We start from the raw sequence: 12911 nt of genomic DNA, 5'->3' as shown, positions 1-12911 counted from the left end.
TTCCTAGAATAAGTCTTCCAGTGTTTCCAGTCGCTTTTCATGAGAGGTTTAATACCTGTGTGTTGAAATGTCCAAATAAATAGTAAACCTTTGGGGACATATTTCCCCTGGATTTGTGAAGAAAAAAAAAAAAAAAAAAAAAAAATAAAATGTCCGTATATTTGTTTTCCATTTAATATTTTGTTGTTAGCTTTTGGAGAATCCTCTTCAAGCTCTGAACTGCTCTGTTATTTAGAGAAACCAAGTGTGTGTTGATTTCATACTTTGACAGCTGTTACTAGTTGCAGTTTAGGTTATAAATTATGAATATGCAGCAAGGCCTCATGCATGTCTTTCTCCTTTTTTTTTAATTTCTCTGAATCATCTCTGGACATACGAGATCTGACATTTGAAATATTTAGTGTTCCCAGCGTACTGGTGACTAATAACACTGGGTGTATACAGGTAATCAGTAACCTGCTCAGTAACTAGTCCCAGTGGATATTGTTTTAGCCCAGCTAAGAAATAAGGATGCCGCAGGGTGCGATGCAGGTTTAGGGCAGATCCATGAATGTTTTTGCCAATCAATCCCATTAACCACCAAAGCTGGAGAAGAGGTACTCTGTCACAGCACTGTCCACCCTGCCTCCACGGATTTGCAGTTCCTGAGATCCTTTCCCAGTTAACAGTCCTTTGTTTCATTTCAACACAGCTGTTCATCAGGAAGAGTGAGAGGGGAGGTAATTTAGTAATTCTGGATGAAATCCTGGCCGATTGCAGTAGGTGGCAAAACTCCCATGCTTCCCCACGGGGCCAGGATTTTATCCATTTTATCCATACACGTTCATTTAAATATGTGTGTCTGTGTGCCTGTGGATTTATGTATTTAGAGGAGGTCTTTTTGCATCCTGTTCCTACTACAGCTGAACAGTTTTACAGCAGTCAAGTTCATGTTGTGCACTGATTTTTGCATATTTATATTACCCGTAGCTGATGACACACCCTAAAATGTGGCATTTCTTATGTGCAAATAATCTGTGATAAAATGCTGGTCATAGATCCCTGATACCTTCCTGCTTAATCCACTCAAAGCGGTGGAGGGGACATCTCTACCTGAGACCTGCTAGTGACTCGTTCTGCTGATGGCGTGGGGGACCTGGCGCCGCCTGAGCTCAGGGAGGTGAAATGAATCCCTTTGGAAAGTGAAATGCTGTGTTGTTTCTGGGAGGCGAGAAGCCTGCCTGTGCCTGACTGCCCATGGTGTGCAGCTTCCCGGGGCAGGAGCCACCAGCTCCCAACCAGCTGGATCATTTCTGTGAAACTAAGCTAAACTGCCTGCTGCCTAAACTGTCAATTTAGTTACAGCTCACCCTGAAACTGATTAGGGGAAGGTTGAGTTTTGTTATTGTTCTGGCATTTTCAGGTGTTATCTAGCTAGGTCATTCTGATGTGAAAAAGAAGAGAAAATACAAAATGTCTTATTTTAGAGGAGAGAAATAAATAGCTCTCGTTCTGTAACAATTTGCAGGCCGTAGACATTTTCATGCATCGCACTGTCCTCGACCCACCAGCCCCGTGTCTACAGACAGCAACATGAGTGCTGTGGTGATACAGAAGGTCCGACCTGCCAAAAAGCAAAAACACCAGCCAGGACATCTGCGCAGAGAAGTCTACACAGATGGTGAGTCCACTGAAACGGGTGAAAAACCTCAGTGAACCTTTCTCAATATGCATTCAGCGTGTGCGCGTGTGTGAAATCTTTCCACAGAGCTAACATTATGTTTCAGAATTCAGTGATTTGTGTTTCCTGTTGCTAAACACCCCGAACAGATTAATCATTTTAGATGCCAGAGTTCCTCAATACTGTACATTGACGCTTCCACTCCAGAGCCTTGCACCTGTTTTCTGTAGTGTCCTGATCAGCTGATTACTGTCATTATTTAAGAGCCCAGATAGCATAAATAGGACAGTCGTTGAGAATAATGTGCGGTTAGGATTAAAATCTTTGTTCACCTGACTGACTATTAAAACCTTTGGCATGTTATCTGAAAAAAAAAAAAAATAATAATAATAATAATAATTTACCATTCAAATGGTAGACAACACAAATCAATGAATTTTAATCCTGACCACAGCATCGTTGCGAGCGGTTACTTTGTGTGTGAAAGCGAAATCTAATCATCTCCTCTCGTGCCTTCACACACAATATCAAATCTTGCTGAAAAGGTAGTGCTTGTATTCTCTGGGGAGCGGAGGAGGATAATGCAAACATTGTGATGTTGTCTAGAGAGAGCCTTTAATGAAAATGCCTCAGGTGGTGCAGCTTTTATTAAAGCACTACCTTCCAGTTTTATAAAACAACCCACGGGCTTTGTTGGAAATTCATGTAAGATAAATTCTCCAAGACTTAACCCATCTTGTCAAATTTGCTAAATTTGCTAACGGGGGGGAGGGGAAGGAAGGGCATCAGTTCCCCACCTCCTGGTTCTCTCCAACAACAATCTGATTAGAACTTTCATTACCAGTCTGAATTTTTTCAAAGAGGGGCATCATTTGCCATTACCATATGAAAGCCTAATATTATAGATCCTTATCCAAGGTTACAAGAAGGGAGTTGCGAGCCACTTCTCCCTATGATTCCTGCCACTTGACGAAAAAAATTTAATACAAAGCTCACAGCACGATGAGCAGAAGTAATTTAGCAATGAGTGGTTGTCCGTGCTATTATCTGTACTTTATTCTGAGTATTTTCTCTCGCTAGCATCTCTCTGATACGAGGCTGCATTAAATACTGGCATGACACAGTGCACCTGGGCCTCTTGGCTGGTGCCCAGGCCCCTTCTGGCAGTGAAACTGAGCTGTTGGAATATTATCTGATTTGAAGAGGTTATTACAGTGGCTTTGTGCACGTTTGCTTCTGTGAAAGGACAACACAAGGTGTAAATCCCAAAACCGTACCAGAAACGTTACCTTTACGAGACCCTTGTCGTGGCATTTTGCAAGGTTTTATGGACATTTTATCAGCTTTTGTTCTCTCGAAGAGAATGCTCTTGACTGAGTAACTGGCTGAGCATCAAACCTCGCTGCAAACACAAAGCTAGGACATCAGAAGGAAAATCTGGACAGGAGTTTCATGTGGCCATTCTTTTCTAACACGGGAATAAATAAGAAGTGGGCCTGTATTGGGTGATGGGTTTTAGTGAAATAATTATACAAAGTTAACTCATGGAGCATTGTGGTTGGATATTAAAATGGGTTCGATGATCATGATCAATATTTGGTTTGTGTTACATAGCACCTGCTTACTTCAGCATATTTTCTAATTAGGTAAGAATTTCTGCTAACCTGTTCAGTGTCCAAGACAGTGTGGTCATTCAGGGAACAGCAAATTATGGCTTTAATTTCTGCAGAACTAATGAAACCTAGTTAAAAGGTTGAAGGGCTTGTTTGGTTTTGATTTTTTTTTTAATTATTTTTTTTTCCCCTCAATCCATTTACATGAGCATATTTGGAACCTCACTAAAGATTATAACCATTCATTTTAATAGCTACATCTAGTATATTGTCCCTTTAGAATAAGCTATAAAATAACATCTGCTAATTGTTTTCCTTAAGTGGAGAAAACTGATATGGAGACATGAATGAAACATTTAAGCACAACTGACCTTTCCTAAAAATACCTAAGTTTTTCTGTTGGCTTGACATCACACTGTTAATTATCTTTTTTATAATGTAGTGCCTGATAGAAAGACTTCTTTTTTTTCTTCATAGTGGGTGAACTTATGTGTGTTTATAGTAAAGCAAAGTAGGTATTCTGATTTTAACCATTTATTGGTGTCTATAAGCATTGAATAAATACTAAAAAGAGAAAAATACTTCGCTTCATTGCTTTCTCAGCCTTTGAAATGGAATTTGCTTTCACATATAAAGAATTTTCTACTGTTCTCAAATTGCCTGAATTAGTATTTGCTAGCAGTTTCATGAAATCCCAGTGTCATGAAGAATTTGCATGACTGGTTGGTTGTCAGAAAGGATATATAAATAAATTAAGTCTTCGCATGAATGGTTGAAAATGCCAAGAGTATTATCAGCAGCAATGTCTTAAAAAAATCTGTATTTCTTTTTTCTTTGTACAGCAAGATTTGTGAAGGAGGTTGGTATTTCTGAAAGTGTGTTTGTTACTGATGTAGCAGTAAAAAGATCTACTACCACCTTTTTTAAACAAAGGAGAGTGCTCTCTGATCTACTCTGCGTTGTCCAAGTAGTAATGACTCTGTATTTTCTGCTACTATGGGTTCAAATCAGTTTCTACTTTATGTGAAGCAGGATTTCAGCTCAGTGGTTTTGTTCCTTGACAGTCATCCAGGCAGTGAAACGTTCTCCATATTCGATGCTAAAAAATCTTTGCTCAGTAGGTGGTAAGGATTAAAATGTATGAATTTTTAATTGCTGTTCGTCGAGCCTTTTAGAAGCTACTAAGAGTGCATTTCAAGAACCACGTAACAGATGTAGCCTCCTTCTCAACCTTGCCTGACCTACTTACATAATTAATTTAAGAAACCAAATTTTAAAATAATATTTGCCTTCTCTAAAATCATAGATATGACAGTCTCTTCTGATCCGCCTTGAATTGATTTATTAGTAGTTACAAGCCCTCAGAATTGTAAGCATGTAGATAAAAAGGAGAAAAGTACTTTGTCATTGCTTCGATTCAGCAGGTCTTTCAACAGAAGTTACACCATTGAGGGTTGACATGAGATTTTAAATCCTGATTCTTTTTTAAATCTCTGAGTGACAAAGTTAAAAATAATGACATTTTCACAACTAACTGGTTGAGGATGTAACCGAGTTATTTAGCTGTTATCAGTGATGTGAAGTTAGGGCAGCGGAATTTCTCACAAAAGGCAATTAAATATCTGCTGAATATTTCCTTGGATCTTCCCTTTGAAATGTTAAGCCATTATGCATGCCGGCATCATTTGTACTTTTGTCTCCCTCTGCCTGTGAAGTACAAAAAAAAATCTATTCTGCACAAATTTCAGGCAGGTGAAAAATAAGTAGGATTGCATTTCTTACCTCTGCTGAAAACCAGCTTGTTATTGAACGATAGGAATTTTCAGATACCTGCCCTCTCCGCAGTCCTTCCTTCTGATTCCACTGTGAGATATTTTGTAAACGTTGATTTTGTCACTCACCGAATTTTTGTGGAGGGAAAATTGTTTTGATAAAAGCGTTATGTAAATACAGACCAAAAAAAAAAACCCACCTACACCCAACAACCCACTGCTTTTATCCATCACATTGGGTTTTCTGTACCTATTTATTCATGCAGTTATTATGTACAGCTTGAGCCATGTTTCTTGAAAGATAAAGCATGAAAATAACTTCAGTATATGAATAATAGTAGCTGAGGTTATTATGTATCTAGGAATCTTAAATTACACTGAAGCTTTACTAAGTCGGGAACAATCTTGAGTTTGCCGTGGCTGCATAAATATGCAATAGAATAAAAATTCATTCTGTAGCTTCTCCAATATTGCATCGAATCTATAACTCTGCTGTTTTCTTCATGGTGCAGCTGTAGAAATCTACAGCCCAATAAAGCTTAAAAGAGAGAGCTCCCCAATACAACCTGCTTCCCTCATTCGTCCCCACTTACAGTTCATCTCTTTGTGCTTATTTGTGGTTTCTCCACTTCAGGGCCTAAGTAACTCACTGGCTTATTTTTCCCCACTGGTTTTTTGCTTATCCCATGATTCATGTACATGTTCCCATTTAGGAAATTATCCCTCCTTCCAGAAGACAGATGTGGAAGGTTTCCCCTGTAGACTGTGCTGTGAAATGGCGTCTGTTAATTGTTTTAGTTCCGTGGGAAGCAGTAGGACAGTATTTTACACAGGTACGAATGAAACACGTGAGCACAGCTGACCTTTAGCAAATACTTCTGGGTTCCTTATATTGGTTTGACGTGACTTTGCAATGTATTTGTTATTCCTTACAATGAAAGCTTCCATTTTCTTTTTAATAAGAAGTGTGCCAGTTTGTACTCAAGGAGGCAGATTGAATCTGGATTTTCTCTGTGATCTGAGCTGTTAAAATAAATACCACAGGGGGGTAAGAGTGGTGACCTCTGATTTTTATTTTTTTTTCCCCCTCTGTAAAGGATTCTTCTCAGCGAGGAGTACCGTGTTATAATGAAGATTTGTATAGTTTCCCTGCAGGTTGCAAAAATGTTCTTGAAAGAGAATATTACTTTTCTTTAGTTCTTACTGTACTGTTATTTTATGAAACTTGTTATAACAATGCATCTTTCCTTTCCATAGTCAAGACTTAACACTGCTTTGTTTGTCGTCCTGGGTAGTTGGTTAGGATTCTGGAACAAAGCAGTTTGTTCCAAGCTGGATTTTATAGGCTCCAGGAAAGATGCTGTTCCTTCCTTTTGGTGTTCAGCCAGTGCATTGCCGTGCCCCAACTGTTGGACTCTGGCTCCAAGGGTGACTGGGAAGGCCTGGTGTTGAGTACTTACACACCCTTTACATCACCAGGCTCAACAGAAGGGCTATTCCATGCTCTGATAACAGAGACAGTGAGTGGGGAATGTGAGACACCAGGTGTTGCATGAACAACTGTGGTTCCAGAAGCCTACACTTCTGAATATCTTCATCCACTTCTGATCCGTGTCCTTTTCTGAGACAAGACATGAGAACAATGTTTTCCAGAGAAAAGAAAGTAATATTTGAATCTCATCAGGCTAATGAGGAGTTTATCTTGTTTTTTAAAAAAAATCTTGACCAAGTTCTATAATCACTAAAAGTATTCTGCAAAAGGTGGGAGCCATCACCCTACCTGGCATTGTTTTTGAAGAACAGTTGCTGTGCTTGATAAGCTTTGGGCTGGATCTGACAGTCTGATGCACTGGGCTTTCAAGAAACACATCCCATGCTATTCTGAAGTCTTGGGCAGGCTCCACATGATTTTTCACCTAGCTGTTGTAGTGTAAGAGGTTATACACTTCTTCAGACCAACATTTTTTGGAGTGAGTATTGACTCTTAAGCTCACATCGCTATGGAGCCCTGTAATCCAAATGTCCAAACTTATAGATACATATTGAAGGTGGTTTGGTTCACGCTTTGGTGGCTGGAGGTTTTTAGAGGAGGTAGTCTGAATGCTACTTTGATGTCTGGAATTACATTGTGTATTGGACAGAGGTTCCCCCTGTAAACAAACCGTGTTTAACCAGTTATGGATAACAAAGGAATGCAACATACCTGGTTCTGTGCTTTCTCACCAAAATCTGTTGTATTTCATATCTTCCTGAATCAGAAGGTGCCTCTCCATTTTACAGGTTTAGTTGCCTCAGATAAAGAAGTCCAGGTCATTGCCCACATATCTGCCTTTGTTCTTACTTTATAGCCTAATAATTCCCACTCCAGAAAGAAAATTACTTTGATTCAGCCACTTTGTATATCCAAGTTTCCACCCAATTTACATGGTGCCTTCCCCAGTTTTGGAACTGACAGTGCTTTTTCTTAAGAGGCATTTGCAAATGGTGAGTGTTGAGTAGATAGTTCATGGTCAGCATTCAGTTCTTACCTTCAGCTGTTCTCTAAAACTCATGTTCCCCAAAGTGCCAGAGTTTGAAAAACAAACTGCCCTACACGCTTTGCAAGGAATATAAGGCCAGTTGTCCAACTTCCTAGCTAAGAATAGCAGAAGGAAAGAAGTTTCTATGATTCTTGTTAAATGGATTTGGTTTCTCATTCAAGCCATAAATTAGAACAAGGAGAAATTTTTTGTGTTGCTTGGGGGTTTTTTCTGGTTTTAAGTTTTTTTCTCTTTTTTGGTGGGTTTTTTTTTTAGCAAGGCAGTGGAGTTAATGCAGCAAGAATGATGTTACAGATCTTGTATATATTTACCTGAAGTACATGCAGCCTTAGGAAATGAACTTTACTGCATTTTTCTTCCTCATTGTCCCAGCCTAGACAACTGATAAAATTTCCACTCTTATTTGAACGAGGTCAAGGGCAATTCCAGGTTGTGTCACCAGTTTGACGTGGAAGATGGTGCCCAGTAAGCCTGAGCAGAGCACTGACTTCTGCATTGCTACACCTTTCCCCAGGGCTAGGTCAAGTCATTTGTGCTTTGTGTCACTGGAAAACCTCTCAAAAATATTTGGCATCTGCCATATCAAAATGTATATGTGTATGTTAGATGCCCGTTTCTCTCTTATTCAGGAGTGCTACCTTTATTCTTGGCCCAATTTAGTTAATTTTCAGTTGAAATGTTCTCTTGAATAGACTGTGAATTAGATGTATATATAGTGATGCTGTTTGAAAAACACAGCTGCTGCAAGATTTTTGTGGAAGTAGAAAGGATGAATGCACACCATTATAAAATGCTGATGTTACATTTTTTCATAGTGCTGGGGTTTTTTTTTATTTTATTTTTTTTTTAGCAATCTCACTTGAGAATTTTAACCTCAGAAACATCTTTCACATCTCACTTTTTTAACCTGTTGTTCTCCTACGTGCGTTTGGTTTGTTCCTACAGCTTTGTTGTGAACTGCTTTTGTATTATCGCTTCCTTCTTTGACTTGGGCTTTTTTTCTTTCCTTGACATTTTATATTCCACTGAGCACTATTGTTTACACACTCCAGTTTTAAGTCTTAATGTAGAAATAGAAAAATTTAACTAAGTAAAAAAAATATGTATGCCTTATAAATATTATTTTAAAATATACAGAATTTTAGAACCCTTTAAGCTGTGCTGACTTAAGGAGACAAGTTCAAAAGTCTCGTGTGTCTTGTTTGTGCCTCAGTGCTCAGCACACTGAAGTCCTTGAGTAACTATAGCACAAGCTGCTGTGGTGTTGAATGGACTCGGCAAAAAAGATAAATAGCAGCAAAGACTTGTCCATGTCTTTAACTCACTCTGTGTTGATATCCATAACTGATATATTGATATCCAAGTGCCTAAGGTTTGTTCCAGCTTCTTGTAATGGTTTTTAGGAAAATACTGTGATTTGAAAAGGCAGTGAGAGGTCTTTGCATTTTTAAAGCTCAAGCTTTGGAAGAATAACTCATCAGCAGTTGTAACAGAAACATAATATTTTGGGGATGGAAAGAGTAGGGAGGGCTGAAAGTAAATAGGGTGTCTGTTTCTTCAGTGGTAGTTAAATATTATTGCTTCATGTCATTTGTGTGTGATGTCATCATTGTAATTATTATTCTTTTTCAACTTTGTAGACTTGCCACCCCCTCCTGTGCCACCTCCAGCTATCAAATCACCCACCGGCCAGTCCAAATCGCAGCTGGAGGTGCGGCCGGTCATGTTGCCCAAACTGGCTTCTATGGAAGCGAGGACAGACAGATCCGCGGACAGGAAAGGAGCGAGCTACAAGGGGAGGGACGGGGTGGAGGGGCGGCAGCATTCCGACCTGCGGACAAATTCGGGAGAGCGGAGAGAATCGCAGGAGCAGCAGAACGACGGGAAGCTGCGAGGAAATAAAGCACCAAAACGAGAAGGCACACCAGCAAAAACTCATCTTCTTCAAGGTTATTTTTGGCACGCTCTGGGTTTCATAGAATCATAGAATGGTTAGGATTGGAAGGGACCTTAAAGATCATCCAGTTCCAACCCCCCTGCCATCAGCAGGGACACCTTCCACTAGACCAGGTTGCTCAAAGCCTCATCCAGCCTGGCCACAAACACTTCCAGGGAGGAGCAGCCACAGCTTCTCTGGCCAACCTGTTCCAGTGTCTGACCACCCTCACAGAGAAGAACTTCTTCCTAATATCTCATCTAAACCTCCCCTCTTTCAGCTTAAACCCATTTCCCCTTGTTTTGTCATTAACTGCCCTTATGAAAAGTCCTTCCCCAGCTTTCTTGTAGGGTTTGATGAAGTGTTGTGTGTGTTGATCGCAGGGAAGAGGCAGGTCCCTCCTGGTCTGCTGAATTGTCACCATTTGGTGTAATTGTAGGTGCTAATGCAGGTCACCTTACGGGTTCTCATGAGGGTAAAATGGAGACAAAAGTTTGTGAAAAACAGAGATTTGGTACCTTGCTTTCCTTGCACACCCGTCATGTATTAAAGGTAACGCTGAGGAAGTTCAAACAGGAATATTCCTTGAGAGCTGTAAGGATCAGTGTCCTTCCCCCTACCATATATTTATAGTCTAGTTATGTCTAATCTATCTAATTATAATCTAATTTACAAGAGTGAAGTCAGATGGTAGATCTGCAAGTCAGATATTTAACTTTTCTACTAAAAAGTTGGCACTTGGCCCATTTTTGTCTATTTGTAAACCTGTTTAAAAAAATAAGAAGGCCATAGTGGTGATGCATTAGTTATAAATACTGCCTGACATGGCATTAGGTGAATGAGACCTGATCAGTGTAGTGGGACACGATTAATGGAATTTGCCAAGTGTTCACTAAGGCTTTCAGCACAGATTCATACAAATGCCTGGTCCCTTCTTCCTGCCAGTATCGATATTGGGGTGACTGGGCAGTAAATTGGTTCAATGGGCACGTTAGTAAGAGATTACAGTGGATTACTACAGAGAAAATTTGGAAGTTTACCTTAAGAGGATGGTGCTGAACTTTTAAAACATGCCCATGAATTTTCTCTCAAACTCAAGGTGAGAAATACAGGGTGCTAAGATGAAGCGAGCTCCTTGCGAGTATCATGCATGTATTGTCACTTCCTCCTACTCAGTCATATCAGAAATAAGTTACAAGGGTTATTTTTTTTCTTCATTTTCGTGTAGAACATAGAGCAGTGATCATAAATTGAAATGAAGTCGACAGTAATCGTGAATTAGTTTTCTGTGGTGAATGTTTACCACGTGAATACTATAAATTTCCTCAAGAAAGCTTCTACAATACTGTTATGGAAACCATGTATTTCATATTCCTGTCAGACATCACTGCAAACCTACTGAGGATCATAAAAAGTAAAATAAATCAACTGCCTGCAGAAATTTTAGGATCCCGGTATCTCTGGGCTTGTAAATATAACAATGTGTATATTTAATTATACAGAGGACATCCTGCCATATTCTAGACCAACGTTTCCAACGTCAAATAATCCCAGAGATCCCAGCTCCTCCAGCTCTATGTCATCAAGAGGATCAGGAGGCAGACAGAGGGCAGATCAAGCAAATATAGCCCGGAGGAACGTTGCAGAAATGCAGGTGCTGGGAGCATATGAACCAGGAGAAGAGGAGGAAGAAGAGATGGAGGTAACGGCAGTTGTACTACTGAAGGTGACTCGAATAAGGCTATTTGCTGTGCTTAGACAGGTGCCCAGAAAACACACTCTTGAATCAGAAATATTTTTCTTCAGTAAAATTACTACGTGTATCTACTAATGTTGTGCACAATCCAAGAAAAGAAGCTTTTAAGAATGTGTCAAACCCATAACAAAGCAGTAGCATGTGGCATAGTGTAGCTGTCACCACACTGAAACCTGTGGAACAGAACTCGCAGGACTGCAGTACTGAAGTGTGCACTAGTGTAATTACACCATCATGTAATTATTATAACATCATGTAATTCTCCAGGTTCTTTCAAAAGTGAAAATAAACCATTAGAGTATCTAAGAATACTTTGACATTGCTTTTCGCATTTTTTGAAAGCTCATCGTTCTAGATCTTATTAGATACTAAGGCATGAACTTTTTTCTTCTTTTTTTATGCTTAATGATATTAATTCCATTGAAATGGAATTTAGAAATTTACAATTCTAAATCATAGAATGGTTTGGATTGGAAGGGACCTTAAAGATCATCTAGTTCCAACCCCCCTGCCATCAGCAGGGACACCTTCCACTAGACCAGGTTGCTCAAAGCCTCATCCAGCCTGGCCTTCAACACCTCCAGGGAGGGGGCATCTACAACTTCCTTGGGCAACCTGTTCCAGTGTCTGACCACCCTCACAGTGAAGAACTTCTTCCTAATATCTCATCTAAACCTCCCCTCTTTCAGTTTAAACCCATTTCCCCTTGTTTTGTCATTAACTGCCCTTATGAAAAGACCTTCCCCAGCTTTCTTCTAGGCCCCTGATTGTAGAAAGGATGTCTACAATCCTGATTGTAGAAAGGGTGTCCTACATGCAGTCACGCTGCTGCATGTGATTAGAAGTAGTAATTATTATTTAAAGGTAACAAATCTCTTAAGAAGCGTGTGAAACAAACTTTAAATAATAAAATCTAACATGTAGTCATTTATGTCTTCTTTTTTTTTTATATACAGGAAACAGAAAGCTGAAGACAACGACATGTACTGTAACAGGCTTTTAAAATCTAATCAGAAAAAAACAAACAAACAAAAAAAAAATCACTTAAGATGCCTCAAGTCTGATGATGTTTGACGCCAGAAATAATGTTCAGTGCAATCAGAGTGTACGATTTTTCCTTTTCCTTCACGCCATCAGAACGCTAGTTTTTATTTTCCCCTTTCTTTGTAAACCCTCTGTATTAGGAAGGGCCCTTGGCTATTCCACAACGCTGAGCGTGGCCCAAGGAGGCCGCTCAGCCTTTTCTCTTCCCGGTGCTCTGGAGGAGATGGGAAGGGGATGCCGGAGCCGGGGATCCATCCTGAGGTCTCTCCCTGCCAGGCGGTGGGTAGGACGCTGCCGCTGCCTCAACGAGCCGATCCGTGACCTTCCAAATCATCCAGCGTTGGTGACAGACGTCCCCAAAGCCAACGCCAGGCAGAAGGTCCCTTTATTCCAGGGGTTTGGCCGCCGTGGGCTGCGCTCGGTGCAAATGGTGTTTTGTGGTTTGAGTGCAGCCGGTGCCTCCTGTTCTCCGCCGGTCTCTCGCTGACCCTTTGCAGGTGACACAGTTCTACAGACAGAAGTGAAATTCTTTTGGGATGAGGTGGCTCTCATTGTAAATACGTGCTCATTTTAAATCCCCTGTGGTACTT

General features: G+C 40.1%; 1 protein-coding gene across 1 annotated transcript in view; it reads left to right on the top strand.

Annotated features, from left to right (window-relative positions):
• Nucleotides 1-11247, top strand: part of ROBO1 (roundabout guidance receptor 1) — a gene marked incomplete at its 3' end in the record, with an annotated part of 86807 nt that extends 75560 nt beyond the window's left edge. Inside the window, exons 25-27 of the mRNA XM_010176809.2 lie at nt 1508-1660; nt 9226-9534; nt 11024-11247. Coding sequence (XP_010175111.2) covers nt 1508-1660; nt 9226-9534; nt 11024-11247 — 686 coding nt within the window. The remainder of the gene's footprint in view (nt 1-1507; nt 1661-9225; nt 9535-11023) is intronic.
• Between the last annotated feature and the right edge of the window lie 1664 nt (nt 11248-12911).

This window comes from Antrostomus carolinensis, unplaced genomic scaffold (genome assembly GCF_000700745.2).
Source record: "Antrostomus carolinensis isolate BGI_N321 unplaced genomic scaffold, ASM70074v2 scaffold10271, whole genome shotgun sequence".
NCBI classification, from domain to species: domain Eukaryota; kingdom Metazoa; phylum Chordata; class Aves; order Caprimulgiformes; family Caprimulgidae; genus Antrostomus; species Antrostomus carolinensis.
This window is presented reverse-complemented; position numbering and strand designations above follow the sequence as displayed.